This window comes from Lissotriton helveticus, chromosome 7 (genome assembly GCF_964261635.1).
Source record: "Lissotriton helveticus chromosome 7, aLisHel1.1, whole genome shotgun sequence".
Classification (NCBI taxonomy): Eukaryota; Metazoa; Chordata; class Amphibia; order Caudata; family Salamandridae; genus Lissotriton; species Lissotriton helveticus.
The window spans coordinates 519,330,155-519,358,083 of NC_136068.1; the positions used below are offsets into that span (position 1 = coordinate 519,330,155).

The window sequence follows — 27,929 nt, forward strand, 5'->3', positions numbered from 1 at the left end:
CATTCATAAGGCACGGTTCGAAACGCAGCCCAGTCACGGTGATACATGTAAATCATTTTTATGCTTTGAGGGACAAGCTTTCCAGTAACGTGCTTTTCTTCAAATAAAATCGTTGTGCTCGTGTAAGCAATCTAATCCAGCAGGTTCGATTACTGTACAGCAAGTCTCCAACTTCCAGAAAGCATCTATTATGTTTAATTCTAGGGCGGGATTTGGGAACTGTATATACAAGGGCCAGCCAATCCCTGTATTCATTCATTCAGTAACTTGTATTTGTTGCCGCACACCACGCGTTAACGCTAGATTAAAAGTATTAAATAATAAAGTACTGGATGTACATCCCTCTAGTAACGTAGGAGCTCAGCTTTAATCTATGTTTTCCTTGGAGTGTATAATTAAAATAATTAAATGTCTAATCAGCGTCGTTACTGTAGTGACGGCATCATTACAGTTACGGTACCCACATTGGGCTTTTTATCGCAGCTAGTCGGGCGTCATATCTCTTTATTTTGACAGTCAGTTGGGCGTGTTTTCAAGCCACACCTGCAATGTGTTTCTCTTCACGTGATGTTTTAAATTGGGGGCAAAAGAGCAGAACCGCCAAACTGATTCGTAGAGACAAACTCGAGTGTAGTAGGGGTCCCGCTTGCGCCAGTAGTTTATTCTAGAACAAGAACAGATTGCGTCCCGGCGCCTCGTAAAGGAAGCGCCCACAGCAGTGTTCTCCGGGGAAATTATACAAACTCGGATTCCTCTCTTAAGGACCGCTCATGCCTTCCAATATACAACGAAGCCCCTCTCTACGGTGCCCACCTCCACCTTCCAATGGAGTGCAGTTACTTCCGCTTAAACGTAACGTGTCCTTCTCCATGACACCCCAACAACTCACTGCTAAGTGTTCCCCTCCGCCTTCCAAGTGCCCCCCTAAATGCCTTCCTTCAAGTTCAAGGAGATGCCAGCAACTCTCTCCAAAGTCCCTTCCTTCCAAAATATCCCAACAAACCTTTCTACGGTGCCCTTCTCCAAAATCCCAAGCCCCCTCGCTACGGTGCCCTTCTCCAAAATCCCAAGCCCCCTCGCTACAGTGCCGTTCTCCAAAGTTTCACGCCCTCTCTCCACAGTGCCCTTCTCCAAAATCCCAAACTCTCTCTCTACAGTGGCTTTTTCCAAAATCCAAAACCGTTTCTCTACAGTGCCGTTCTCCAAAATCCCTACCCCAGTCTCCACAGTGCCGTTCTCCAAAGTTTCACGCCCTCTCTCCACAGTGCCGTTCTCCAAAACCCCAAGCCCCCTCTCCAAAACCCCAAGCTCTCACTCGAAAGTCCACTCCTCCGCCTTCCGCAAGACCCCAGCCGCTCGCTTCTAGCTACCCCCCTACACCTTCCAGAAGATCCCAGCAACTTTCTCGAAAGTGCCCAATTTCTCCAAAATCCCAACGGCTTTCTCCAAAATGTTCACCATCGCCTGCAAAAAGATCTCAACTCTCTCCAGCGACTCGGAGAGCCATCCCTTCACCACCAAGGGTGAGTTTCCCCATTAAGAAGGGACGAGGTACGGGATGCGCGGGAATCGGTCACTAACCAGGCGGGAGGCACGATTGATAGAGGGATTGGTTTGTGGGCCTTATGTGGAATAGAAATCGAGACTTTACATTGATTTGTAAGTTGAGGCATTTGGGTTCGACTTTAATGTATTTTTACGAGTAAATGCTTGAATTGTTTTTTTACCATAGCTTTTTCCTTCTAGTAGGGAGCTAGCGACCTCACTAAGACAGTGTGGCCTGTGATGTTTAGCACGAATGTCCATCTCCAGTATGTGCACTGCTTTAAGGTTTTCTGTAAATGAGAGCCTGCGACCTACGGGCAGAACTCTGCAGCCTGTATATCAACTAAATCACCAACTGTCTTGCATAAATTAGAACTATTGACGTGCAGATTGCACTCAGGTTCCTGCAAGAGGGAGAGCACGCCCTCCTTTTTAACCTATGAGACCAGATTGTTTATTTTTCGCTGTTTTCCTTTCAGCGTTGGTCATTTTTATTATTTTTCTTGCTTTTCAAGCTCTGGCCCTTTTGTTTGCAAATTCTACCGTTTTCTTCCCCTTTTTCCTGCTGATTTTTCTTTTCATTTAGTCTGTTTTCTGTAACACTTGTAACGCTTACTCTTTTGTTGTGCGTTTTGTCACTTCATCACTCAACTTGTACGTTATTTTACTACTTTTTTTCTTGCCAAATTTACATTTTTAATAGTTTATTTTTCATCCAGTTTATTGTGTTCTGCCGTTTAGTCTGTTCCACTCTTCTGCAGCTAGCCAATTTGACTATTTTGCTCCCGATTTTTCCGCAGTATTCTGCTTCTTGTGTATTTTCATCGAGTGAAGTGGGAGGTGCAGTAAATGACCTTCATTCAGCAGTTTTATCGAGCATGTAGAAATTCTTGTTTGAAAAGCGAAGAGAACCCAAGAGGGCCTGGGACCACTCGTGTCACCAAGTCCAGTCCACTTTTGCTCTTCTTGTCTAATACTAAATTTGCTCTGGACTGCATAGGTCGGGGAGCGATGAAGTACAGGTAGGCCTGGATGTATGTGTGGTGTTTCCACAAATAAAGTAATCAGGAAACGGAGAAAGGTTGAAGAGTCCGGTTTAATAGCCTCATCCACAAACAGCTTCAGGTCGTAACTGACCTGGAACACTAAACACATTCCTATTCTAAGAACAGAGAAGCATTCCTATTCTAAGCAGAGTCCTGGAAAGCGAGACCAGAACCTAGAGGGGAGACATGCATGGTAAACAGCACAACATAACATATCTCCCTTCTTTACAATAAATAATGAGATGAAGAATAAACATAACAGGGAGATAAAAGGAGAAAGCAATTAAGAAGAAAAATGAACATTGCTTACACATAATCTTTCATGTACATTGGAGCACTGCGTAATCTTTGACTTCTCACCCGAGTATTACGTGAAGAGTTGGCACCAGAGTGAGATGGGTTGTTTATACCAAAAAGATTAGAGTTGGTATCACAGTCAGCCTGAGTAATGTTTTTCGATTTAACAACCACAACTCGACTTTTGTTCCAAATCCTCCCATCTTGTGTTTTGATAGCATTACCAAAAACTTTACTGACGGGTCTGATATTAGTATACTTTGACCAAGACCTTCTCCCCACAGGTGCCTTTATTTTAACAAAGTCACCCACTTTTACATCATGAAATTTAACACCTTTAACTTTGTCAAAATACGCTTTCCTACAAGTTTGTTTTTTTATCTCTCTCTCCCTCCAAGCACCAGCACGATTGTCCACAAACCCTTTTTTTAGATTCATCCAACCTGGACACCACATAGTGTTCGGAATTCTACCCCTGAATAGCTCAAAAGGGGATTTGCCAGTAGTTGAGTGAGGGGAACAACGATAAGCATCAATTCTTTCTCTTAGTGAATCTTTCCAATTTAAACCACTAGCTCTTGCGAGCTGAATACTTTCCTTCAAGGTACGGTTGACCCTCTCAACAGCACCATTTGTTTCAGGGTGGTATAGTGATGTTCGCTTGTGTGACATCCCACATTTTTTAAGATATTCTTCAAACAAGCTAGAACAGAACTGTGGACCGTTATCTGATAATATGCTATTTGGAAAACTCTCTCAAAAATATATCAGATAAAAATTTAATGACTGAACTTGACGTAATCTCACTAACTGCGCGTACCTCTATCCACCGTGAATACAAATCAATTAAAACTATCAGGTAAGGTGTGTCAGAAACTCCGGTGAGGGGCCCTAAAATGTCAATAGCTAATTCATCCCAAGGATGACTTGGTAATTCCCTACATACCATAGGCATTTGCCTGACTTTTAGGATTTTGTCACTTGCACAGCATTCAACACAGTCTCTTACCATGCGTTCTATTTCTAAGTCCATTCCTGGCCACCAAAACTGGGTACGAATCATCTCTTTGGTCTTTACTATGCCCAAATGTCCAGAGTGTGCATGTAACAACAACTTTTTTCTTAAAGAGAAAGGAGGGATAAGCCTCAAACCACGAGTTAGCAAGTCATCTGAAATGGATAGCTCCTGCGAAACCAAGGACCAAGGTTTATCCAGACGCTTATTACCTTTTAATAGTCATTACCCTAACCAACTCCTCATCCTTTAACAATTCCTCTTTCCACTCTTCCTTACTTACTACACCCTCCGTAACCTCACAAACATTGAGATAGTCATTCTCATCAACATAGTCATCTTCACAACCAACATCATCATCTTTCACCAACCTAGAAAAACAATCAGCAGCCTTGTTTGACACACCAGGTAAATATTGCACTTCAAAGTCAAATTCCTGCAAGGATATGATCCACCTTCTAATCTGAGAAGAGATAGAATCTAATCCCTTTTTGCAAAAAACTTCTTTTAGTGGCTTATGATCAGATTTGACAATAAATCTAGTCCCCCAAACTAAATTTTTGAGTTTTTTTAGTGCCCAATATATAGCCAATGATTCCTTTTCAATTACGGAATAGTTTAACTCAGGACCACGAAGACACCTGGATGCACATGCAATTAAAGAATCCTGGTCATGTTTATTTTGGACCAAAACTGCTCCTAATCCCTTATCACTCGCATCAGTGAATATGAATGTAGGTAACCCAGGAACAAATGCTTGTAAGCATGGAGCTTTCTTTAATTCCTCTTTTATACCCTGAAATTCCTTCTTGCACTCATCAGACCAGTCAAATGTGACACTTTTCCCAGTGAGTCTCCTCATGTTCTTTGTCTTGTCCGCAAAATGAATGATAAATTTCCCATAAAATTCTACCATCCCGAGAAAGGATAACAATTCCTCTCTATTAACAGGCTCTGCCATATTATTGATGGAAGTAACTAGATCAGATTTAGGAAAAACCCCTTCACTCTTAATACAATGACCTAGGTAATTTACCTCTTCCAAGCCAAATTTACATTTTTCCTTTTTGAGGGACAGACCTGAGTCAGACAGTCTTCTCAACACATCACACACCCGTTCATTGTGTTCTTGTAAGTCTGACCCATATATTAGATCATCATCTTGGTAACATTTTACCCCTCGAAGACCTTTAAGTATGTGAGTCATGATTCTCTGAAATACCGAGGCAGCTGATATTAATCCAAAAGGCATTCTTTTGAACCTAAAAGTACCCATTGGTGTTATAAATGCAGTTGTGTCTTGACAAGAGACATCTAATTCGACTTGGTGGTAGGCAGATGCCAAATCCAGAGTGGTAAAGTATCTCGCTCCCTCTAATGTGCCTACAATCTCATCTATATTGGGTAATGGGAATCTGTCTACCACCACCTCCTTATTTAACGCTCTTAAATCAATACATAAACGAATCTCTCCAGTTGGCTTCTTTGCTACTACAATTGGAGCCAACCATTCAGTGGCCTCTACAGGTTCTATTATGTTATTTTTAATTAATTTCTCAATCTCTTCTTGAACCTTCACTTGTTCTGCAAGTGGAATCCTTCTAACCTTCGCTACTATGGGAATAGCATTTTTTTTAAGCTTTATACAATGCTTGTAGCCAATTAAACATCCCAACTTATCCTTAAACACAGAGGGAAACTTTTCTGCAAACATGTCGGATAGGTTTTCAACTTCAAGAATTCTCACCTGAGGTGTGGCATTTGGATCAAGTGTAACTCCAAGGTCACGTTGGTCTCTCCAACTAATTAGGGCATCACCAAAATTAGTAACGTAAATTTTCCCTGGAATGATTCTGCATCCCAATTCCATAGTGGCCATAAAATACCCTAAAATCTTAATGGGTTTACTGCCATAACCTAAGGGTAAGATGTCACTCTTGAACAACTTTACATTTTTTCCAAAGGTTTTGTGCATTAACTCCTCATCGATCATGGTGATTTGAGAACATGAATCAAATTTAAATTCAACCATGGCATCATCCACCTTAACTAAATGTGTTGGATGTTCTAATGGCCCTGTACTAATTTGAAAAGTTACCGTTTTCACCTGTGGTTGTGTCCATTTCTTGTAAGTATTATCCCTTTTATTACCTTTCGTTCTACAACATTTTGAAAAATGACTTCTTCTCCCACAATCATTACAAATAGATTTCAATGCGGGACAGTTTGGTGAATTAGCTAGATGCCCAGAGTTGCCACATCTGTAACAAGAAAATCTGTTAGGCATATTAAAATTCGGATTGAATCTGTTCATCACATTGTCATTTTTTCCACTGTCTACTTTATCTTCTTTTTGAACTTGACAAACAACTTCTTCCACTTTTGATTCTGTCTTCTTTTCCGGTTCCACCATCTTCTCTTTTTCACCTTTCAGTTCATCTACACATTTGGTCATGTGTTCTACTTGTTTTGCTATTACAAGCACTTCCTCTAAGGGTGGTTCATCCTTTAGCCATAGTTCCTTTCGAATGCTATCATGAGCACACTTCAAAACAAATTGGTCTCTTATTCTTTCCTCTAATGTTTGTCCAAATTTACACGAAGAGGCCAACTTTCTTAATGCTGATACATAGTCTTCTACAGACTCATCCCTCTTTTGACCTCTTAGACCAAAATGGTATCTCCATTATTGTGCTCAACCTTGGGAGGTAATGACGGTCTAATTGTTCAATAGCTACTTCGTATTCATTTAAGTTTCTCTGTTCCGCCGCAGTGAGTTCTGGCAAGTGTTCCAATACATCTTGGCCTTCTCCTCCTAAACAGTGTAATAATAAAGAATGTTTCCTTTCAGCACTTGGGTTTGTGCCGCAAACCCTCGCATAATTTGCAAATATCTTTTTCCATTTCTGCCATTTCACATTTGGCTCACCTGGACTTATTAAAAAGAATGCAGGTTGGGTTACATTTTGCATCTTCTTTCCTTTCTTTTTATTTTTTTATTTTTTATTATTCACTCTTTTTTCTTCTTATAAATAAAATAATGAAGTGTTAACTTCTTTTCTCTTTATTTCACCTTTTTACCAGTCTTTGTTCCAGCAATAATGGAGTCAGACTTGTGAGATCACACTTTTTGCTTGTTGCTGTTAACAATGCTACATTCCAATCTTAAAAGAATATATATATATTTTTTTTTATTTGAGAACACGATTTAACAACAATGCCACGTTCTAATCTTACTAAAAGAACGTCTTCACTTCCTTCGTTCTTTTAGATTAATGACGCGCTTGAACAGCCTTTGTTCGCGTTTCATTAGCTTGTGCGTGGTTGATCATTGGAACGCACGGCTTGAAACGCATAGAGGCTTCCTTTTCACGTTAGCGTGGCGTGTCATTGAAACGCACACAGCCTTTCCCTGGAACGCACTGCTAACCGGATCGCGCAATGACACGCGAGCACTTCTAACGGCTTAAGCTTTACATCAAAGTGCGCTGTTTGTTTTCTTCTTTTTTTTTTTTTTTAAAGTCCCCTTTTATTTTAATTAGCCTCCCACCTTGCTCCTCACCGCCAAGGAGTTTTCTTTCTTTTCCTTTCGTCGGATCTGCTGCTGGGAAGGCTACGCTTCCTTTCTGTTATACTGCCGCTGGGGAGGATGTTCGAAATGGAGACAGCTGTGTGTTGAGGCCTTTGAGAGGTAGGATCGTCGCCCTTATTAATGTGGTGTTTCCACAAATAAAGTAATCAGGAAACGGAGAAAGGTTGAAGAGTCCTGTTTAATAGCCTCATCCACAAACAGCTTCAGGTCGTAACTGACCTGGAACACTAAACACATTCCTAGTCTAAGAACAGAGAAGCATTCCTATTCTAAGCAGAGTCCTGGAAAGCGAGACCAGAACCTAGAGGGGAGACATGCATGGTAAACAGCACAACATAACAGTATGGTTGTTGTATTACCTTATGGGTGTGGTACGAGAAGTGGTTATTAGTGTCGGAAAATACTACTCCTAGTATACCTACTCATATTAATATGGTGCCTGATTATGCCCACTAATGGGGAGAGAATCTGGATGAGTTTAGCTATTGTAGAAAAATTTGGTATTCAATCTATTTGTAGTTTTATTTATCCATGCAATTTTTGGTAGGTTCTTAATCTGTTTATCAGTGGAGATTTCTGCTTAAGCCTCCATTATAGATAGTATGTCGGGTCTGGTGGCAAATAGGACTAGTGCGTCCACCGAGGAGCCTGTTTGTCGTCATAATCGCAGGTTGAAATTTGGCCGTGGCGGCCTTTCATGCTTCTGAAGTCTATAAAATGAGTACTATTAAGCGGCAATTATAAACATCGGTTATTCAGCGCCAAGATACCCTTCTCCGCGAACGTGCGCTTTTTACAAATACACATGCTTTGTTATAGAAAACTATTTGTTTTTAATTTTGCTTCATTGAAAAACGAAAGTAAAAAATATTTATTTATATGGGCTATTGGTGCAGTATTACTAATGTGTAGACTAAATTTAAGTGATTAGTGCAGCCAGGGTTTTCCATTGATAATTAACTACACTCTCTCTGGGTAGCATTGGCATATTACTTTTTTGTGCATACATGAAGGTTTTTAGATCCTGCAGCTGATTCACCAAGCAGGGCCGGAAAGGAAAATCCACCCTGGTTAAAACGTTGAAACCACTTCCACACTGCAGGAGGCTTCCCTTTAACGTGGCCATAGGGGCCTTTACTCTCGGTGAACGGTAGCCCGCCAGGTTTTGAAAGTTTGCCCTGTCAACTAGCTAGGGTTGTCATCTTTCAGAGCAAAATATACCAGGTAGTTGACCATATTTGTATAACTCTGAGGAAACCAAGAACTATTTTGACATCTCACTTAAAGACAGCGGCCTGACAAGCTATTGCCCTCAGGGCCGTCCTTAGGCATGGACAATATAGGCAGCTGCCCAGTGCCTCGCTCGCAGCCCACCAGTATGGGGCCCCGCATCAGTGCAATACACCACCAAACCTACCTCGTGTACCCCTGCCGATCCCATTAAAGCAATGTCTGTTTGCAATTGGGCTTACTGGAGGGGGGCCCTCCCTGTGCGCCTCAGGGATGGTGTGGGGAGGCCTAGGGTAGAGGGTACACTTAATCTTGTGACAGTAGCACCCGCCCTGCGCCATCATACAACCAACACAAAATGCACACACACTACAACTGGCCTCTTTCAGCATTGGAAGCTGTGGTTCAGCTAGCTTTATGAATTGGGTAAAAGGGCTAGCCATCAGCGTTCGTATTGTCAAACAGCTTTTTATTGATGGAAACGCTATAAAAACAATATCCTTTGTTATCCAGTCAACACGTTTGCTCGTGTCTGAACACATTGCAAGTACACGTAGTGAGCAGCCAGGCTTCTTTATGAATGGAGAGCGAAAAGAACATTGTTGTCTTGTTGTTCCACTAACACACTTCAGATGCAGCAGCAGCTGTTACCTACTGTTACATGGTACTCATTCAGGCCAGATCTTTCCCTAAAGCCCACTCCACCTGGAGCAAGCAACCCAGGTAAACATTTTAATCCACTCTGCAAGTTCCCGGGGCAATGGATCTGCCCACTTCTTTTAGATTTCCCTCCCTGCAATAAGCATCAACTAGAACAAAAGGCCTCACTGCTCCTTACTCAAAGAACGTGTTAACAAATCCGTACCCACTGTAAAAAAAAGATCGTTATTGGCCTTTAGAAACCCACACTTTCTGCACCTTGGGGTGGGTGAAGGGGCGAATGTAGCAATTTTTGAATGTGTCCAATATAGTCTATTAATAGTGAAAACGTGATTTAGACGCTGATTTGACTACTGAATATAGTAATTTCAGAGTCACACCAGATTGACTGAATGTCTGACTCTTGGAAGATGTCTCCCCATACCGTATGTGCTGATCCAGGTTTTTTTTATTTTTATAGTCCGCTTCCAGGAGTCTCCAATACCAAAGAGCGACCTTCTTTTTAGATCGAATGTTTTGGAGAGGGGACTCTAATTCCTAATTTCCCTCGATCTCCACCTTCAAGGCCAAAAACCAGGAGGACAGTTGGACATACTTAAACCTAGATAACCTGTCCCCCACTTTTGCTCGGAGTGCTTTCCAGGGTAACAACCCTTGCATTACCATCAAATCTCCCTCGGTAACAATCCTGGTACAGTGTAGTGGGAGGCTCAGCTGGTCCTTCATATAGGCTGTAGTACCTGGGGAATCCCATATTGGTGAAAAATGAGAATAGTAACCTACACACACCAGTTTTCATATCCTTTACCAGAGTGGAGAATTCAGAACATTCAATTGCACCTTTTTAAAATACTTGGGTGCACCAAACACATAGAAACCAATCGAAAGCCGCCTCCCCAGTCATCTCTCCTAGTACCTTACTCCAGGTAGAATTATCGGGCTTTCCCAACAGCATTTGGATATTTTTAAACTTGAATGCCATAGAGTACAGGTATAGATCCTACCCTTGACCAGCTTACGTTTAAGATTTTTCCAAGCCAATCTGGCCCCTCTTGAGGCCCAAATCCAAATTACTATTTACCCCTGTATTTTATCTATAATTGACCTCTGGAAGGTAAGGGAGAAACTTAGAGATGTTCACTTGGGGAGGATTGTCACTTTTACCAAGTTACCACGTCCATAAATTGTTAGGGGCAAGTTCTTCCACCTAGCGAGCAAAATATCAACTTCCCTGGCTACCCTTTTTAAATTGCAAAGGAATTTCGTCCACCGCATTAACAATCGTAATCCCTAAGTATTTGATCTCCGAGCTGACCCTATCACTCCACCCTTCTACAATCCGACACATTATTTTGGTTTTGGACATATTTACCAGATACCCTGATAGAGCCAGACATTTCAGGTATCATGATTAAACACAGTGATTGCACTGTTACCTTTGATTTGCGTTAGAAGTTTTAAGAACAGGCGAGCATTATACAATGGCAGTGATTATTCTAAATTGTTTGTGTGGTCACCTCACTTTGATCCGTCTTGGTTGCATGTTTGTTTGGTTTTGAGAGCATGTTTGTTTGGACACTGAATATTCTACTGCGATTTTTCACTTTGGCTTTGAAACTTAGGTGACGCTTCCGTAGATGTAGGTAGAGCTTTTTAATTCATGTCAGTGTTACCGTACACTACAGTGGCCATGAATGTGTTTGAAACACATATGGTTTTGAAACATGTGGAACTTCTACCAGTAATGTCGAGGGTCATATTTATTGCGTTTGAGTGGAGGGTTTGTAAACACGATTTTTCTTTAATTTTGCAGATATCTTTTGGTGCTTGGAAACTTATGCCATGTTAATTACTGTCATTTCATATAGTTTTCTACCCCTAATTAACTCAGTTATTGTGAAACACGTGTTGACTAGAATGGATGAAAATTAAAGGAAGAATTTAAGAGACTGATATCTTTAATCTATGGATGGCTGGAAAGTAAGAGTGCTCAGGGATCACTGATCTAAAGTGAAGCACAACTTTTTAACTTTCAAAAGATAAGTTTATTAATTATATATGCCAAAAGAGAACATCAACGTATCAAGTGATAGAACATCAAAATACATTCCGAAAGGTATCATTAATAGCATATAGGCAGGTAATCACACAAGAAAAGAAAATGTATGGCAGGAATAAAAGGATAGAAACAGGCTCAAAATTGTGTATGCAACTATAACAAGAATAAATGGAATAAAATATAAGAATGATCACAAACAGAAAATTCAAGTCGGTTGAGCAACTTCTTGAATACATGGTACTGGAGCAAAATATCTTTTAGCGTAATTATCCAAACCTTGTGTGATAGGAGACCATAAATGTAATCGTGTTTTTTTTCTTTTCTTCAAGAGACATGGAAAATACAAAGGTCGCATCGAGTCTGTCATTGTGACATTCAGAATGCCACCAAGCTAAATGAGAGTTTGGAAGCATCATTCCAGTTTTTTGTTATCTGCTGTAAAGCTGCAGCTAATATTAGGTCAATAAATTGTTTGTGTATTCATTTTAGTCCAGCTAGTGGAGAGACTATCCAGAAAAATATTTGCAAATGAAAGGTGAATGTTCGCACCAAAAATAGTATTAATTTGTGTCCAGACTTGTTTCCAAAAATGCAAAACTTGTGGACACGAAAAAAGTAAGTCTTGAAGATCTGCCTGTGGAAATGAGTATGACCAACAAACATCAGGAATGTCAGAATGTATTCTATGCAAGGAAACTGGTAACAGTAGTCTGTAATAAATAAAAAGTTTGTGTAGCGCTAGCTGCTCTGGAAGACTTCTAATTTTCGTCCAACTCTTATCCCAAACAGATATGGGCCAATGTGTATCTAGGTCAGTCTCCCAGGAAAGCTCCGTTTTTGTTTTGGCTTTTGCAGAGGATGGGATTAATGCGCAGGTGTAAAGAGTGGAGGTCTTAGGCAACCTACGAAGAATGCTTGACCAAGTAGTCTGGTGAAGGAGAGGGGTAAGGCAAGGATTCAAAATAAGAGTAAGAATCAGGAGAAGGATCAGACAACCATTTGGATATATGTCTTAGTAAAAAGGCTTTATGATATTTGGGAAAATCAGGGAAGCTAACACCACCTTCAGATTTCAGACACGATAACTTTAGTAAGGACAGTCTAGATTTTTTATTCAGCCATAGAAAGGAAGTAAGGATAGTTAATTTTATGGAACCATTTTGTAGGAATGGGTATGGGAATAGTAGAGATAAGATAAAGAATAATAGGAGTTAACATCATTTTAATAGTGTTGAGACGTCCCCAACATGAAAGATATAGAAGATGCCATTTGGATGTGAGGGAGCCAAGCTTCTCAATAGATTTATAGGAATTGATGATTTAATGGAGGAGGTGAACCATATACCAAGGTATTTTATGTGAAGGGGGTTCCAAGTAAAATTAGAAATGGAAAAATCTTTAAAAGTATATTTAGTTTAGGGTAAGATTTCACACTTATCGTTGTTTAATCTGTAACCCGAGACCAAGGAATATGATTGGACTTCATTTAAAAAGGCTGCCTGGGAATCATGAGGTTGAGAAAGAAATAGAACAACATCTGCATATGCAGCTAGTTTCACTTGTAAAGAGTTTGAGGTGAAACCCATAATAGGCTGCTTTGGTCTTATTTTGGATAAGAAAGGTTCTAGGGCTAGGTTGAAAAGAAAAGGGGATAGATGATAGCCTTGTCTCACTCCACTGTGAAGAGTAAAGTAGGGAGAGGTGAGACTGTTGGCAAGAATTGCAGCTTTAGGGTTCGAGTAGAGCAGGGAAATGAAGGAGATGATTTTTGAGCCAAAACCAAATCATTTTAGTGTCTGAAAAATGAAAGGCCAGTATACTCTGTCAAAAGCCTTTTCAGCAACAAGGGTAATGGCAGCGGGGGGCTTTGAAAGATTTAGTGACTTGGAAAAAATTTCAAAAAACCTAAGCGTGTTGTCATTGATAGATCGTCCTTTGACAAAGCCTGTTTGATCCTTACCTAAGAGTTGAGGGAGATGAGATTCCAATCGAAGAGCTAACCAATTAGAAAATATTTTGTAATCTATGTTAACTAGTAAGGAAGTAAGTCTTTATTGCTTGATTAATTAAAATCTTAGCAGTATATAGTTATAAAAAAACAAAAATGACACGGATAGAACACAATTTCATATTTCCATAAAAACGGTTACTATGTTCTAAAAACAAGTGTTTAAACTGGTTTAAAATACATGTGATAAAATTATAATGAGCTTCTAAATTGAGGCGTAGTCCGTATGCGAGTCCCGTACTTAGATCGTCACCCTTTTCCATAGATCTAAATGGTTGGTTGTTGGGTCGTGGCCCGCTAGTTTTAGTGTCCATGTGGGGTAGAGATCGTATGCGATCACCTGGCTGGAGGCCATGGACGTGGATGGTTATTATCCGGTTTCTGCTCCTAGTTTTATTTTTACTAGTTTCATAAAACTGACACAACTGCAAACTAATATAACATTTGCCCCATCAAAACACGCCTTCACTGCCTGTCTGCAAGACCGCATCTGCATTTAATTTATATGTGGCTTTAACAACTCTCTCCTCTCCTTGTCTAGAGACATGCAAATACACAAAAAATGCAACAAATCTTCAGTTTCTCCACATAATCTGCAGAGGGTGGTTGGAAATGAGCATTTCCAGGGGGGCATGTGGGTTTTAACAGGTAAAATCCCCATCCTCATTGCCAAGAAACTTTCCTTCAGTGATCTGGAGAAGCTGGTGCCTAGTATAATTGTGGTGAGCATTTTGAATAACTTTGAATCACAAACCAGCTGTGTGCCCTCTTAAGTCTGCATGGTCTTTTTCAGTGCAGACAAGGTTTATCGACTTATTAACCAGGTCTTTAACGTTGTTAAAAGGAAGTCCAGATTCCCAGATGTTCTGTAGGGCGAACACGCTGATCCCTGATTGAAAGTAGGCCATGGCGGGGAAGTTGTTTTTCCTTGATGTGAGTTAAGTGATCAGGGCGCGGCGCTCTTTATTTTATACCAGTTTTTAACGTACGCGCCCTACCGGTTTATTGCCTGGTTTGGTAATCAGAATTCGAGCCTTAGTTGCACTGGAGAAGTATATTGCGGAAGGTTGAATATTATTCTTATCGCTTTGGAAACCGTTTTGTCCAGGGTTGTTTCGTCCTTCCCTCGCATGGCCTCACTGCCATAGGTTATTGTTGGTAAGAGCTTCGCTCGGAGTACTTCGAGCAGCGGGAGTAGGTTTGGACCAGTTATTTTATTTTTAAGATGTTTGCTAGGAGGGTCCCTCGCCTTTGAATTGCCTCTTTATGTTGGTCGGGCGGCCGCTTATTTTCAAAGATTATTCCCAGGTATTTATACTCTTTGACCACTTCGAGTTCACTCTCGCCCAGCTCCCATTTCAATAGTTTGTTTGCACTTCGCTGGTTTAGTACCCTAATTTTCGACTTTTCTAAGTTTATTTCCAACCCGTTGTTTGTGGCAAAGTTGTTTGTAGTATTGAGTAAGTGTTGCAAGCCAACTTGGGTTCGGCTAATCAGTAACTAGTAGTCAGCATACAGTAAGTTTGAAAGGGGAGGCCACCCAGATTTGGTGCATGATGATTAGTTGTCTAGCTCGATTGAAAGGTCGGCCACAAAGAGGTTAAATAGGGTTGGCGCAGGGACGCAGCCCTGCTGTAAACCTCTGGTGGTTGGAATCCGCCTTGACATGATGGTGCCGCTCCCTAGTTTTATTTCAACCCATGTCTCAGTGTGTAATAAAATGAGTTGGTTCAGGAGAGCGGGAGGGATTTCCCATCCAGCTAGCTGTGACCATAGTTTACCTCTGTCAATACTGTAAAAAGCGGCTTCATAGTCAATAAAGCTAACAAATAGTGGTCTTGTTGCTTTTGTGGAGTCAGCTAGGAGAGAGAAGGCCAGAATATTTGTGGTATTTCCCAGGTTTTTCTGGTAGCCTATTTGGTTGATTGGGATTAATGTTTTTTTTCCCCGACCCATTCCTGTAGTTCGGCCAATATAAGGCCTGCATATTATTTGTCAAAACAAAGGGGGACACTGTTCCTCAGCGTCTGGTGCAAATAGTCACCTGAAACGCACAGGTGCAAAAAGTCACCTGTGTATTAAAAGGGGTATAAGAGAGAAATAGGAAAAGTAAAGCAAAACCTTAGGTACACAGGACCCACCCAAGGAGTGAAAAAACATATTTCGTCCTCTGTTGCCCTCACACACCCCTGGGGGTGTCATGCTTCATCATCGGGCGTTTGCTCCTCGTAGGGCCGGCGCTGCAATTCCCTACGGGCCCCCGAAGGGTCTCTTTATCGGAGATCTTTTTAGGACAGCCGGATGGTGCATGTGGGTGTGTGGGGTGGGGGTCCAATGAGGGTAAACAAGTGCGTGCAAAGTGAAAATTAAGTTGAAAGGGGGTAAATATGCAGCGAATGTTTAATATATATACCCTTGGCAGATTTGACTGCCAAATAAAATCTTGTTCCTGTAGGCATACTAACCCCAGGAATCATGAAGGTCATGGGTCGACATGTTTCGCGCCTCCGTCGCCTTAAGGGTCGTTTGCGCTTCATCAGGACCAGTATTATAAAATTTATGTGGACGTGAATTAAATTAAAATACCCTCTAAATTCAACCGGGCAGGCGGTGGGGTTGTAAACCCGTAGTCTGGCTACAGCTTCATTGTAAGTACCGCTCCTGTTCAATACCTAGGAAGAGAGAACATAGTGAAACAAAGATATATGTACATCAGTAACAACTTGATGTCAGACTACGGGTTTACAACCCCACCGCCCGCCCTGTTGAATTTAGAGGGTATTTTAATTTAATTCACGTGCACATAAATTTTATAATACTGGTCCTGATGAAGCGCAAACGACCCTTAAGGCGACGGAGGCGCGAAACATGTCGACCCATGACCTTCTTGATTCCTGGGGTTAGTATGCCTACAGGAACAAGATTTTATTTGGCAGTCAAATCTGCCAAGGGTATATATATTAAACATTCGCTGCATATTTACCCCCTTTCAACTTAATTTTCACTTTGCACGCACTTGTTTACCCTCATTGGATCCCCACCCCACACACCCACATGCACCATCCGGCTGTCCTAAAAAGATCTCCGATAAAGAGACCCTTCGGGGGCCCGTAGGGAATTGCAGCGCCGGCCCTACGAGGAGCAAACGCCCGATGAAGCATGACACCCCCAGGGGTGTGTGAGGGCAACAGAGGACGAAATATGTTTTTTCACTCCTTGGGTGGGTCCTGTGTACCTAAGGTTTTGCTTTCCTTTTCCTATTTCTCTCTTATACCCCTTTTAATACACAGGTGACTTTTTGCACCCGTGCGTTTCAGGTGACTATTTGCACCAGACGCTGAGGAACAGTGTCCCCCTTTTTGTTTTGACATTGATATAGGAGCATGGACACTGGACCTTAATAGCTCCAGGGTCCCCCCTCTCTTTTGTTGATAAATTATTGTGCACGGCGGTTTAGCCGAGGACCCATATATGTTTTTCTATCTTTCCTTTATCTTTGAACTGGCACATGAGATACTATTTGAACATTGGTTGGCACTGTATTTGGATTCCACCTCGGCCCAGTGGTGTAGTGGTACCCCGACATTTTACAACCACTCCCCTTATATAACAAACCTTGTGTTAGGAGGGAGGAGGCTTGTGGGTCGCTTAAGTGGCTGTCACAGTGATATTCCACCTTTTCTCCCCCCTCTTTCTCCCAAATAAAAATTCTGTTTAGACTTAGAAGACGTTTATGAACAGCCACCTATATTAGATAGTTGCAATACATACAGACACCATGTACATAGCGGGTCTTTGTCCAAGGTCAGTAAGTTATGAATTACATTCACATGTGCACAAAAGAATCAATATGTGTAGCGCGTATGCGTTTAAAATGAATTACCGATTTATTTAGTATGCGGCCATGTCTAGTAACATTTTAAACAAGCTTGTCATTTGGCAATATAGGCATCATGGCTTACATTGATCGATTGCGCATGCATTAGGGACTAGTTACCCGGTTACTCGCACATGCGCATCGAGTACGTGCTGTTGCGCATGCGCTCACCTTTCTGATTACCGTAGGACTTCCCGGAAAGGGTTTACTTCCAGGTGTATTCCCTAAGTATATAATGAGCACAAATGCCCTTGCCTAGTTTGGTTCACTAATGGCTGACATTCGGACTGGGTAGGTGCACAGGAGGCAGCACCCCGGGACAAACGTAAGGCAAGATTTATTTTCCGCAGAAGGTTTCTGTACATCTTTACTCAGTAACTTCTGAGTTGGGGTCACAGTTTGACTCATGGCTGCATATATCTCTACTTCTATTCACTTGTCTAGTGATTCAAAGCCCGGTAATGTGCGGGCGCCGATTGTTGTTGCCAGAGAAGACATCGCTCAATAAGCGAGGTGAGCACTTTGGAGGATTAATAAGTCTGACGGCACCCATTGTTTACGGTGCCACTGCGCCGCCTTTTGCATTTATTGGAGCCAGTTACTAGGAGTTTGAGTCATGTTCACAATACATTTAGGGCAACTGCGTGTACCGGGCATGCGATTGACGAGCAGATGTAGTTTTCGTCACTGAGGGGTGCCTTAGAGATCCTGATAGTGATATCTCTTTAGGGGGGGTCCCTACTGAGTAATCTTCAGTGCTCTAAGTGTCTCATGAGCCAGTTTTGTTGTTGTTTTTATGTGAAAACGATGTGCATACATTGGTGGCACATTTTATGACATCAAGTTGTTACTGATGTACATATATCTTTTGTTTCACTATGTTCTCTCTTCCTAGGTATTGAACAGGAGCGGTACTTACAATGAAGCTGTAGCCAGACTACGGGTTTACAACCCCACCGCCCCCCCTGTTGAATTTAGAGGGTATTTTAATTTAATTCACGTGCACATAAATTTTATAATACTGGTCCTGATGAAGCGCAAACGACCCTTAAGGCGACGGAGGCGCGAAACATGTCGACCCATGACCTTCTTGATTCCTGGGGTTAGTATGCCTACAGGAACAAGATTTTATTTGGCAGTCAAATCTGCCAAGGGTATATATATTAAACATTCGCTGCATATTTACCCCCTTTCAACTTAATTTTCACTTTGCACGCACTTGTTTACCCTCATTGGATCCCCACCCCACACACCCACATGCACCATCCGGCTGTCCTAAAAAGATCTCCGATAAAGAGACCCTTCGGGGGCCCGTAGGGAATTGCAGCGCCGGCCCTACGAGGAGCAAACGCCTGATGATTAAGCATGACACCCCCAGGGGTGTGTGAGGGCAACAGAGGACGAAATATGTTTTTTCACTCCTTGGGTGGGTCCTGTGTACCTAAGGTTTTGCTTTCCTTTTCCTATTTCTCTTATACCCCTTTTAATACACAGGTGACTTTTTGCACCTGTGCGTTTCAGGTGACTATTTGCACCAGACGCTGAGGAACAGTGTCCCCCTTTGTTTTGACATTGATATAGGAGCATGGACACTGGACCTTAATAGCTCCAGGGTCCCCCCTCTCTTTTGTTGATAACTGCATATTATTTGGCCTCAATATCGATAAGAGCTATAAGCCTATAGTTTTTGGGTTGCTCTTACAGCCTTTATATAAATGGGGGAAATAATTGAGCCTTTCCATGATTCTGGGATTGTTCCTGTCGGCAATGTTGTCAAAGAGTGGTAGTAATGCACTGGACAAATATTTTGGGTCTTGTTTATATATTATTGATGGCAAGCCATTGGGCCCCGGCGCTCCCTCTTGATGGCTTTTCTTCTGCTCTCAATCATTTTGGGAGAGAAACTGAGTGGTAATCCATTCTCTTGGAGGGAACGGGGTGGTTGGGCACCATGATACTCGTATATTTTCTGCGGTTTGCTGTAAGATTCTGTATTAAAGTAGGTTTGTAAGCTTTGCCCAAACATCCTCTGTTATGTGGGAATTAATCCCAGGTGCCAATGGGTTCTCAATGCTCTTAACCATTTGCCAGAATCTTGCGCTGTTTGTTTTTGCGTCATACAATAGTTTTGCCCATAGGTAAGGTAAATTTATTGTGCATAGTTAATTAAAACCAGTGCAAAACATAGTAGAAAACAGTTAAGAGAACTATAAAATATCATAAATTTGTACATTATTCTCGTCGTTAAAAGTCATGTGCAAAGGAACCCAGTCAGATTAGCCAGGAGCAATTGTCTTTATGGCGGAGCAGCGTATTCCCGTGAGTCCCGTAGGCCACCTACATATTGTCTGTCAATGATCGAGAGATTTTTATTTTGACAGTTTTTGCTCGATCATTACAAGGAACTTGACATATCTGCAATTCAGTTTCGTATTAAGCAGGGTCTTTAGGAGCTGTTGACAGGCTGGCCGTAGCGCTTCACAAAGACAGGTCAAATGAAGTATGTCGCCCTTATCTATGTTACAAAACGGACAAGCCTCGTGGCCATTGCTCCTGAGCCATGGTGGGAGATGCTCTCTGCTGGGCAGAACCCCTAGTCTGTATTTCAAGAACTTCAGTTTCATTATTTTGGGATAACCCTGGCTGAAGTAAGGTTGTGGTATCAGTGTTTTGTAAGAGTTTAATACCATCCAGGCATGGTTTCTTTTGGTGAATGTGGCCTTGTCCTCTAGTAAGGATAGAGTTTTGACCGTTTTCCAAACTAGTTTCTTGAATGGGTTGTGCCCGAGTTGCATGTCCCAGATCGCAGTTAGGTTGGTAGCCACCAGAGCTGCCTTCAGGTAGGATCTTGCCTGAGATGTCCCTGTCTTGAATGTCTTGCCATAGCAGCGAGTTTAGAGTGTTGGCGCGAGCCGAGCGGAGTTTGTGGCAGCAGTTGATATACGCTCCCTGTCTGGCAAGAGCTTGCTTTTGCAATCCAAATTCCAGCCTAAGTTGGGCCGGCGATGTGTAGGGCGGAAGGGAAAACATTGTTCTGTAGGCTTTTGTCTGGATTGTGTCCAGGTTCTTGGCGTCTCTCCCGCGAAGCGCCTCGCTGCCATAACAGATAGAGGGGAGTAGCTTGGCCTGGATAACTCTCAGGTAGGGGGTTAGAATTGGCCCCGTCAGTTGATTGGCTATATTTTTTAATGTAACAGCGTTGCACGCCCCTCTCCTTTTTGCTTCCGGCTTTTGCTGTGCGAAGGTGCCGTCTCTGTCGAAGAGAATTCCCATGTATTTATAGACAAGTGCCGAATCTATTTTTTGGCCGCCTAGTGCCCAGGACTTCTGAGACTTCTTCTTGGTGTTGATCGACATGGTGGGTGTCTTGCTCAAATTTATTTTAAGTTTGTTTTCCGTGGCGTAGCTGTGCATTTGAGTCAGAAGGTGCTGGAGGCCGATGTATGTATGGCTAAGTAGCACAACGTCGTCCGCGTACAGCAGGTTGCTCAAGGTTCCCCCCCCCCCGTCCCCCCAGCCTCGGGGAATGGGAGTTGCATATATTGAGTAAGGTCGATAGATCCGACATGAACAGATTAAAAAGTATTGGGGCAAGCACACAGCCTTGCTTTAGGCCTTTGGTAGTACGAACTTTAGATGACAGGTGTGTGCCGCCTCCTAGCTTCACCTGCACCCAGGTATCCGAGTGTAGGAGCTTCAGCATGCTTAGGATCGACTGAGGTATTCCCCATTGTGCCAGTTTCCCCCACAGTCTACCTCTCTCGATGTTGTCAAACGCTGCACTGAAATCGATGTAGCGCATATGCAGCGGCAGTTTTTTCGTTTTTGCTACATCGATCATTAGAGAGATGGCCAGAATGTCGGTAGCTGTTCCAGAATTTTTACGGAAACCTGTCTGGTTCAATGGTATAATCTGGTTTGAATCCGCCCATAGTGCAATTTCCTCTAGGAGAGTTCCCGCAAAATATTTTGCCTCATTATCGAGGAGGGCTTCTAGTCGGTAATTATTGGGGTCCATTTTGTCGCCTTTTTTGAATATGGGGACAATCGTCGACCCTCTCCAAGATTCTGGGATTTTGTTTAAGAGTCTTACTTCCGCGAATAGCGGTTGCATGTTCGTAGCACATTCTGTAATCTTTTCCTTAAATAGGGCTGGCGGGATGCCGTTTAGACCCGGAGCACCTTCCTTCCTGCCCTTGCGAATCGTTTTTTTTATGATTGCTATTTGCTGGCCGACTGTTGTATCGGTGATGTTTTTGGGTAGGCTTTGCTCTCTTGGTCAGTACCTTCAGCGAGATTATTCTGGAGTTAGGCTCTGTGGTGTTCGTTTTTTGCACTCCTGCGTATTCCGCCTGGTCATTGAAGTGGCTAGAGAGGTAATTGATCCATGACTCTTCTAGTATGTGCGAGCCTAGTTCTTTGTGCTGTGGTCTTAGGATCCTGTTTGCTGATTCCCAAAAGCGTGCGCTATTGCTACTTTTGCTGTCATGTAATAGTTTTGCCCATGTCTCATTTTCAGCGTCTTTCTTTATGTTCCATTTTAAGTTTTTGAGCTCAGATCTTTGTTTCTTCAGCACTGTCCGAAGCTGTGCGTTGTCGGGGGCTGATCTTAGCATTCGTAAGGTTGAGTTTACTAATCTTTTTATGCTGCCTTAATTCTGCTCTGTCCTTTTTAGGTCTCGCTAGACGTAAGCAAAAGCGAAGCTTTTGCTGTCTATGCGAGACAACTAATGTAGTTACTTTTCGGGGAATGAGGACAGCAAAGTGACACGCGCATTTTTTGCAGGCCGAGATTCGACCTCGGGAGCGCGCACGTCGCCGTGCCTCGTATTCCCATTCACAAACGAAGCCACTCTCACGCATGCGCACATACACACACTGCATACACACACACGCACCCCCCCTCAAACAGACACACGCTGCATACACACACGCACCCCCCCTTAAACAAACACGCACAGACACACTGAAACAGAAACACGCGCGTACACCCCCACCCTCAACCCCACTCACCGGGCTCCTCTCCCCTTACGCATGGGAAGGCACTGTGGAGCTCTGTGGCAGAAGGAGCGCTGTCTGAAATCACCGCCGCCTCCCACAGCGGCATTGTAGGGAAATTAAAATGTGGCTCCCCGTAAACACCGCCGCAGCCCGGGAACATCGGGAGCCTGAGAAATCCCGAGCGCAGCTCCTCTGACGTCAGACAAGGAGCCGCGCTGGGATTGGTGGCGGTGGGGCCGTTGCCTAGCAACGGAAGACCCGTCGACGGCGGGCAGGAGGGGCTTCTTCGCTCCTCACCCGGGCAGCGCCTGCTTTTTTACTTCGACTCCACAGCATTATAACACGGCGTTGTTATTTCCGCGATGTTTTGCTCGCAAACTAGCGGTGGCGCGTCCCTTGTTTAGCTAATAGTTTGCTTGTTTTTTAATGAGGGCAGACAACAGGAATCGCCCGTGTTGTGTGGCGATCTTGCGGCCCCTGTGAGAAGCGTGGCCTTTGAAACTGGGCTTCACATGCGTGGGCACTATTTTCGCTGAAACTTGTTTGCAATTCTCTCGGAGGTGTGGCTATGGCCCAGAATTAGTACCAGCGGCAGGAATAGCGGAGCAGAGCGGGAACTGCCAGGTATGTCATTGCACAGACTAAGTGGTGGGGGCATCGGCATGAGAGGGGTACGGGCGCAAGAGTGCATGTTGAGCTGCCTGATTGTTTTCTGAATGCAGCTTTCAGTGTTATAAGCAGTATCACACAATTCCGTTAGATGGTCTCCGAGCACCAACGCACCTTCAACATACAGGGAAGTCACAGCCACAGCCTTCTTCAGTGGGGTACAGTGGGACTCGTGCAGGGACATATGAAGCTTAATGACCTCATGTCAGATGCTTACCAAATGTAATGAGCACGTTTTAGACATCTGTAAAAATAGTTTACGAGCACATTTATTGCTACTGAAATAGGTAAACAGGTGATGGGGTGCTTAAACATTCTCAACAGCTCGAGCGCGCGCCTCTGCTTGACATGCAAATGCTACAATCATGTCATTGCTCCCGCTCCACAACACTTCATTCCACACCTCTCAAAGAAAACCCACAAAAGATCTCAACTTGTAGCCATCAAAAGAACCAAACCCCTCTTAACCTCTACTGCTGGCAATTTTTGTAATGTACTGCAGTTTTTAACAGTGCAGCGTTCTTCAATCCTGCCTCCTGACACTTTTTTCCCAGACTTTTATATAACGCGGACTCGACCCGAAGGTATCAGATCGGTTTAGATAGGCACCAGTTGCATCAGAAACGGACACATTCATTACATTAGGAACAGTAAGTGATTTGCACAGAATGTTGAGCCCCCCCTGCCGAGACTTAACCCCAGTTCCCCAGCTTCGAGTTCGACCGTTCCAGCCGGTAGGCCATATCCTCCGATGAACAGACGGATAGACGAGGTAGGGGTTACAGGACATTAATCTTTTCCCTGGCATCAGTAACCATGAGTGGTGGGCTTTGTTTGGTGAGGGTTGGTCCTACAGTGGTGTATTTCGTAGGAGAGGGATGGATGTTATGATCCCTTCAACTGCAGCAGTGTGACCGGTATGTCATGGGTTACCCCTTGCGGTTGGTCTGCAGGGGAGGCGAGTGGTTTGTTTTACAGCTTGACACGATGTTGTGCTCCTTCAAAAGTGTTTGCATGTCAGAGCCTTGGGGGGTGCATTATTTTCTATTTTTTTTGGCCTTGGGTTGTTTCTTTCGTGACTTCTAACAGGCCTAATGTTGCCCTGTCCGATACCCAGCACCCCTTTAGCTGGGGCACTTCGGACCTCATCTTGCTCCTTTTCGGTTGCTGCTTTTCACTGCCCCACGTTCTCGTGTATGGCATTTCGCAGCATGACTTGGCTGTGTCAGAGTCCCCCTGTCATTTGTATCCATGCTCCCAAAGGGAGAACCACTGGAACAACCAACTAACCGGGACTAAATCCTAGCCTACTCTGATCCGCTTAAAAGAGACAGTAAAAACTGCCTATTGATTCGGGCCCCTTGTAGGTCCCCTCCTCACGCATGCTTACATTTAGGATTTCGGTGGGTGATTGCCTAACATGACACCATTGTGCTGCTGTTAATTTTTCATGGGGTCTTTGTGAGTGCAGCTTGGAAGAGGGTGAGAGGATGTGGTGTCATGGCCATAGCTGCTGACTGTAGCAACTGTGTCGGCTCATCATTGATGTTAACAAGCTGGTCTCCATGGTAATGTTGTGTAGTGAAGTGTCATATCAGCGACTGCTCAATGATCTGTGCTGCTCTCTAAGCTACTTGTAAATTTCAAAACGTATTACGACTGCATTGTCGCAATCAACAGTTAAATATGAGCCCTAAATCAATAAAGCTCCGAAACATAACGTACTACAACACAAATAAATTACTACTCAATCTGCATAATGCTTCAGTAATCTGTTCTCGCAGCTTCCACACACCTGTAATAAATCACATTTCCCCTGCTTCTACAATGGAAAAGGAAATGCACATTATTAATGTACACGCACAGCTCAGGTTACAGCACAAACAGTCACTCACGAGCTCAGTAATACAGAGGTACAAATTGACAAGAGTCCGTGTAGGCACACACATGCTGACATAATGTCCCAACAGATGTATAAAGAATCAGAGGCTGACGAGAACCGACATAACACAGAGATAAGAAAATAGACCCCCGCACACACCTTTTTGATCCTATTCACACTCCAAATAACAAACATTTGCAATGCAATAGGTCTCGCATTTACGCGAGTTTCAGCTATTGGCATTCTAAATGACTATGCCTTTTATTTATGTTTTAAAAACGAAAACAAAACTAAAAGGCATTGCCATTTATAACGTCAATAGCCCAAACTCGCGTAAATGCGAGACCTATTGCATTGCAAATGCTTGTTTGAGTTGGTTTTGCTGCTTACATTGTGCAAGTTACTTTTTGCCGGGGTCTTGGTTGCCAGTTCTTTTAGCAAAGATCCTGTGTATTGCTCCCAGTGTGGGATGTGCCCAGCTATACTAGTTTTGTGTGTATTATATCGTTGGAGGGCAGTATCGGCCAGAGTTGTTAGATTACTTGGTGTGCATTTAATCCTTTTTTGATTGATGGTATAGATCGCGCTTAGCGTTTTGTCTGGCCGGATTGTAATAGGAGACTTTGGTATCAGATGGCATTCCTGGGGGCGGTGGTCACTTTCTCCCTTGTCCCCATTCTAAATTCTGAGATGTAGGGGAAGAGTGCCAGACTGGCAAATGTGTAGTCCAAGATGGAACTGGCTGTTTGTGAGTAGAATGTTTCTACTGGAGGACGATCTGTCATGAATCTGCCGTTTAGTGCCCGGAGATTTAGATGTTCGAAGTCTTTGAGAAAGGAATTGTATGGGTACTTTCTCCTGTTTTGAGGGGAGCTTTGTGGTGGTATGGTGTAGATTTTGTTCAGAGCCAGGACCTCTTCCTCTGCCGATGAGCCAAGAAGGTTTTGGTTGAAGTCCCCTGACAGGAGGAAGAGTGGCTTTTCCATCTGAGACATGTACTCCGCGAGTTGCTTAGAGATTATGTTGGAGTCTTAACCTGTGTTTAGGGTGAACGTATGCATTGACAAGGCATATCTCTTCTTTATTACAGAGCTTCAGTTTTATTTTTACTGTTAAGGTTGAGGAAACCAGCGCCAAGAAACCTATGGTGACAGAGCGCTATATAAGTTTCCCATAAGATAAGATAAGGATGTGGAGGAGTTCATAAGTACTGCTGATGATATTGTTGTGTTGGATATATATGTAGCCAGGCCTCCTGACTGGTGGCCAAATCTGTTGGTTCTAACTGCTGCTGTTGAATAGCCAGTGAAGCCCGTGATGTGTTGTATAGATGTGAGCCAGGTTTCCTGCAGCATTACTATATCAAATAGAGAGATGTACTTTTGGAAGTCTGGGTCATCCGTTTTTGAGATTAGGCCGTTTATATTCCAAGAACAGATGCCTATAGTTGGTACACTACCCTTTATGCCATCTCATTTGTTGGTGGCATCAATCCTCTTCAGGGCGTAAGAAGATCGTTCGAGAGAGAATTTCTCTTGTTAGTGCTCAGTTTTGATGTCGCGCCCCCGTTGTGCTCGCTTCTGTCCATCCCCGAGGGCTGCGTGTATTTTTGGTTGGCGGACTTCTTCTCACGGGCTTGGTCATAATGGAAGTGCGGATCTGATGATACTTTTGCACTGGGCTTCTCCCGCTTGATGTGAGTGCTGGTTCAGTACCCACTGCCACCCTCGACCTATCTTCTGGACGCTGCCAGGGTATGTTATCTCTTTTTTTTGGGCGAGCTTCCCAGGGCACCTTTAAGGACGCTAAGAGTGTTTGCCTGTCTTGCCTCCCATTTTGAGCTTGTCCTCCTCTGGAGGGGAGAGGGGGGTAGGCTGGTTTTATAATGGGGTCTAGCTTGATGCCCCAGGACTTAAATTGCTCTGCTTCTGCTGCAATGAACTCCGCAACGTTGTTCGAAGACCAGGTGGTCTTGGTCCCCTCCGGGCTATTTGGGTTTGCGGCAGGCAAGAATTCAACCAAGATTAAGTCTTTAGTGCTTATCCCCTCCAGGCTGGAAATATTTTCCATTAATTTAAGAATGTTGCCACGGTTGAGCGTGTCATGCTGCCCTTGTGACTTATATTCCGGACGGAAGACCAACATCTGTTGTTTGGTGTTTCCTGCCTCCTTGTATTGTGATTGATGTGCTTGAGGTAGTGATGCATGGCCTGTGAGTTTCACGAGGTACCGGGGTGGAGCCTTCACCTGGCATGTTGGTGGTGATTGTTGATGTTTTGAATGAGGTCGTTTGCTTTGATATTGTTTGTGTTTTGGATGGCCGTTTTACTTGGAGACGCTCAGTTTGATTAGAAACAAGGTGAGTAGTGAAGTCCAATGTATCTGTGATATAGGCTCCATTGGTTTGGGTTAGCGTTGGGCCAGGTTTTCCATTCCTGTCCCCCGCCTCAGCATTTGACCTTAGAGGATGGTTGATGTCATTTTCATTTGGTGGTGGCAAGTCTTGATTGTTTGTCGGATCTGATCCTCCCCTTTCCATTTGGGGAGGAGGCTCTCTGCTTTGCAGTGTTGAGACTCCCGCTTGATCCTCCGAGGTCCTTGCTGTCTTGTTCTTGGTGCAGTTTGGCGGTGTAAGGTGATTGATCTTTACTACCGCCTCTCTTAATCCATTTGTTTGTTCCGTTTGGTCTCCTGCCTGTGGTCCTTGGGACCCTTGCCCTTCTTGTTTCGGCTGGCTGCTGCTTGTTTTGTGCTGCTGCTGATTTGTGCCAAGGAGTAATTGGTTTTCGCTATCTGTGGGATTGGCAATGTTTCTGTTATCCCAAGATCTCTCCTTTGTGTCATAGAATGGGGAGATATTTGGACATGGATGTTTCGTTTTTTTGCTTACGCCCTTTTCTTTTTTGTTGGCGGCGTTGTTTGGCGTTGAGTTTTTGCGAGTGCTCCTGTCCCGTTAGGGTTGTCTCTTCTGTTGCGGAATGGATGGTTGGCTCTGCCGCGATTCTGGATGCTTCGCTGTTGGTGTCACCTGTTACAGGGTTTGTTGTG

General features: G+C 43.4%; 1 protein-coding gene across 3 annotated transcripts in view; it reads left to right on the forward strand.

The window, feature by feature from the left end:
• The first annotated feature begins 623 nt into the window (after positions 1-623).
• Positions 624-27,929, forward strand: part of LOC144768698 (zinc-binding protein A33-like) — a 200,108-nt gene continuing 172,802 nt past the window's right edge. For 2 of the 3 annotated variants that reach the window (XM_078652559.1, XM_078652560.1), the window contains exon 1: positions 626-1,523. In XM_078652559.1, coding sequence (XP_078508685.1) covers positions 771-1,523 — 753 coding nt within the window. In that variant the 5' untranslated portion in view covers positions 626-770. Of the gene's footprint in view, positions 1,524-27,929 lie in introns of all 3 variants that reach the window. The other variant, XM_078652561.1, reaches the window with a different exon arrangement.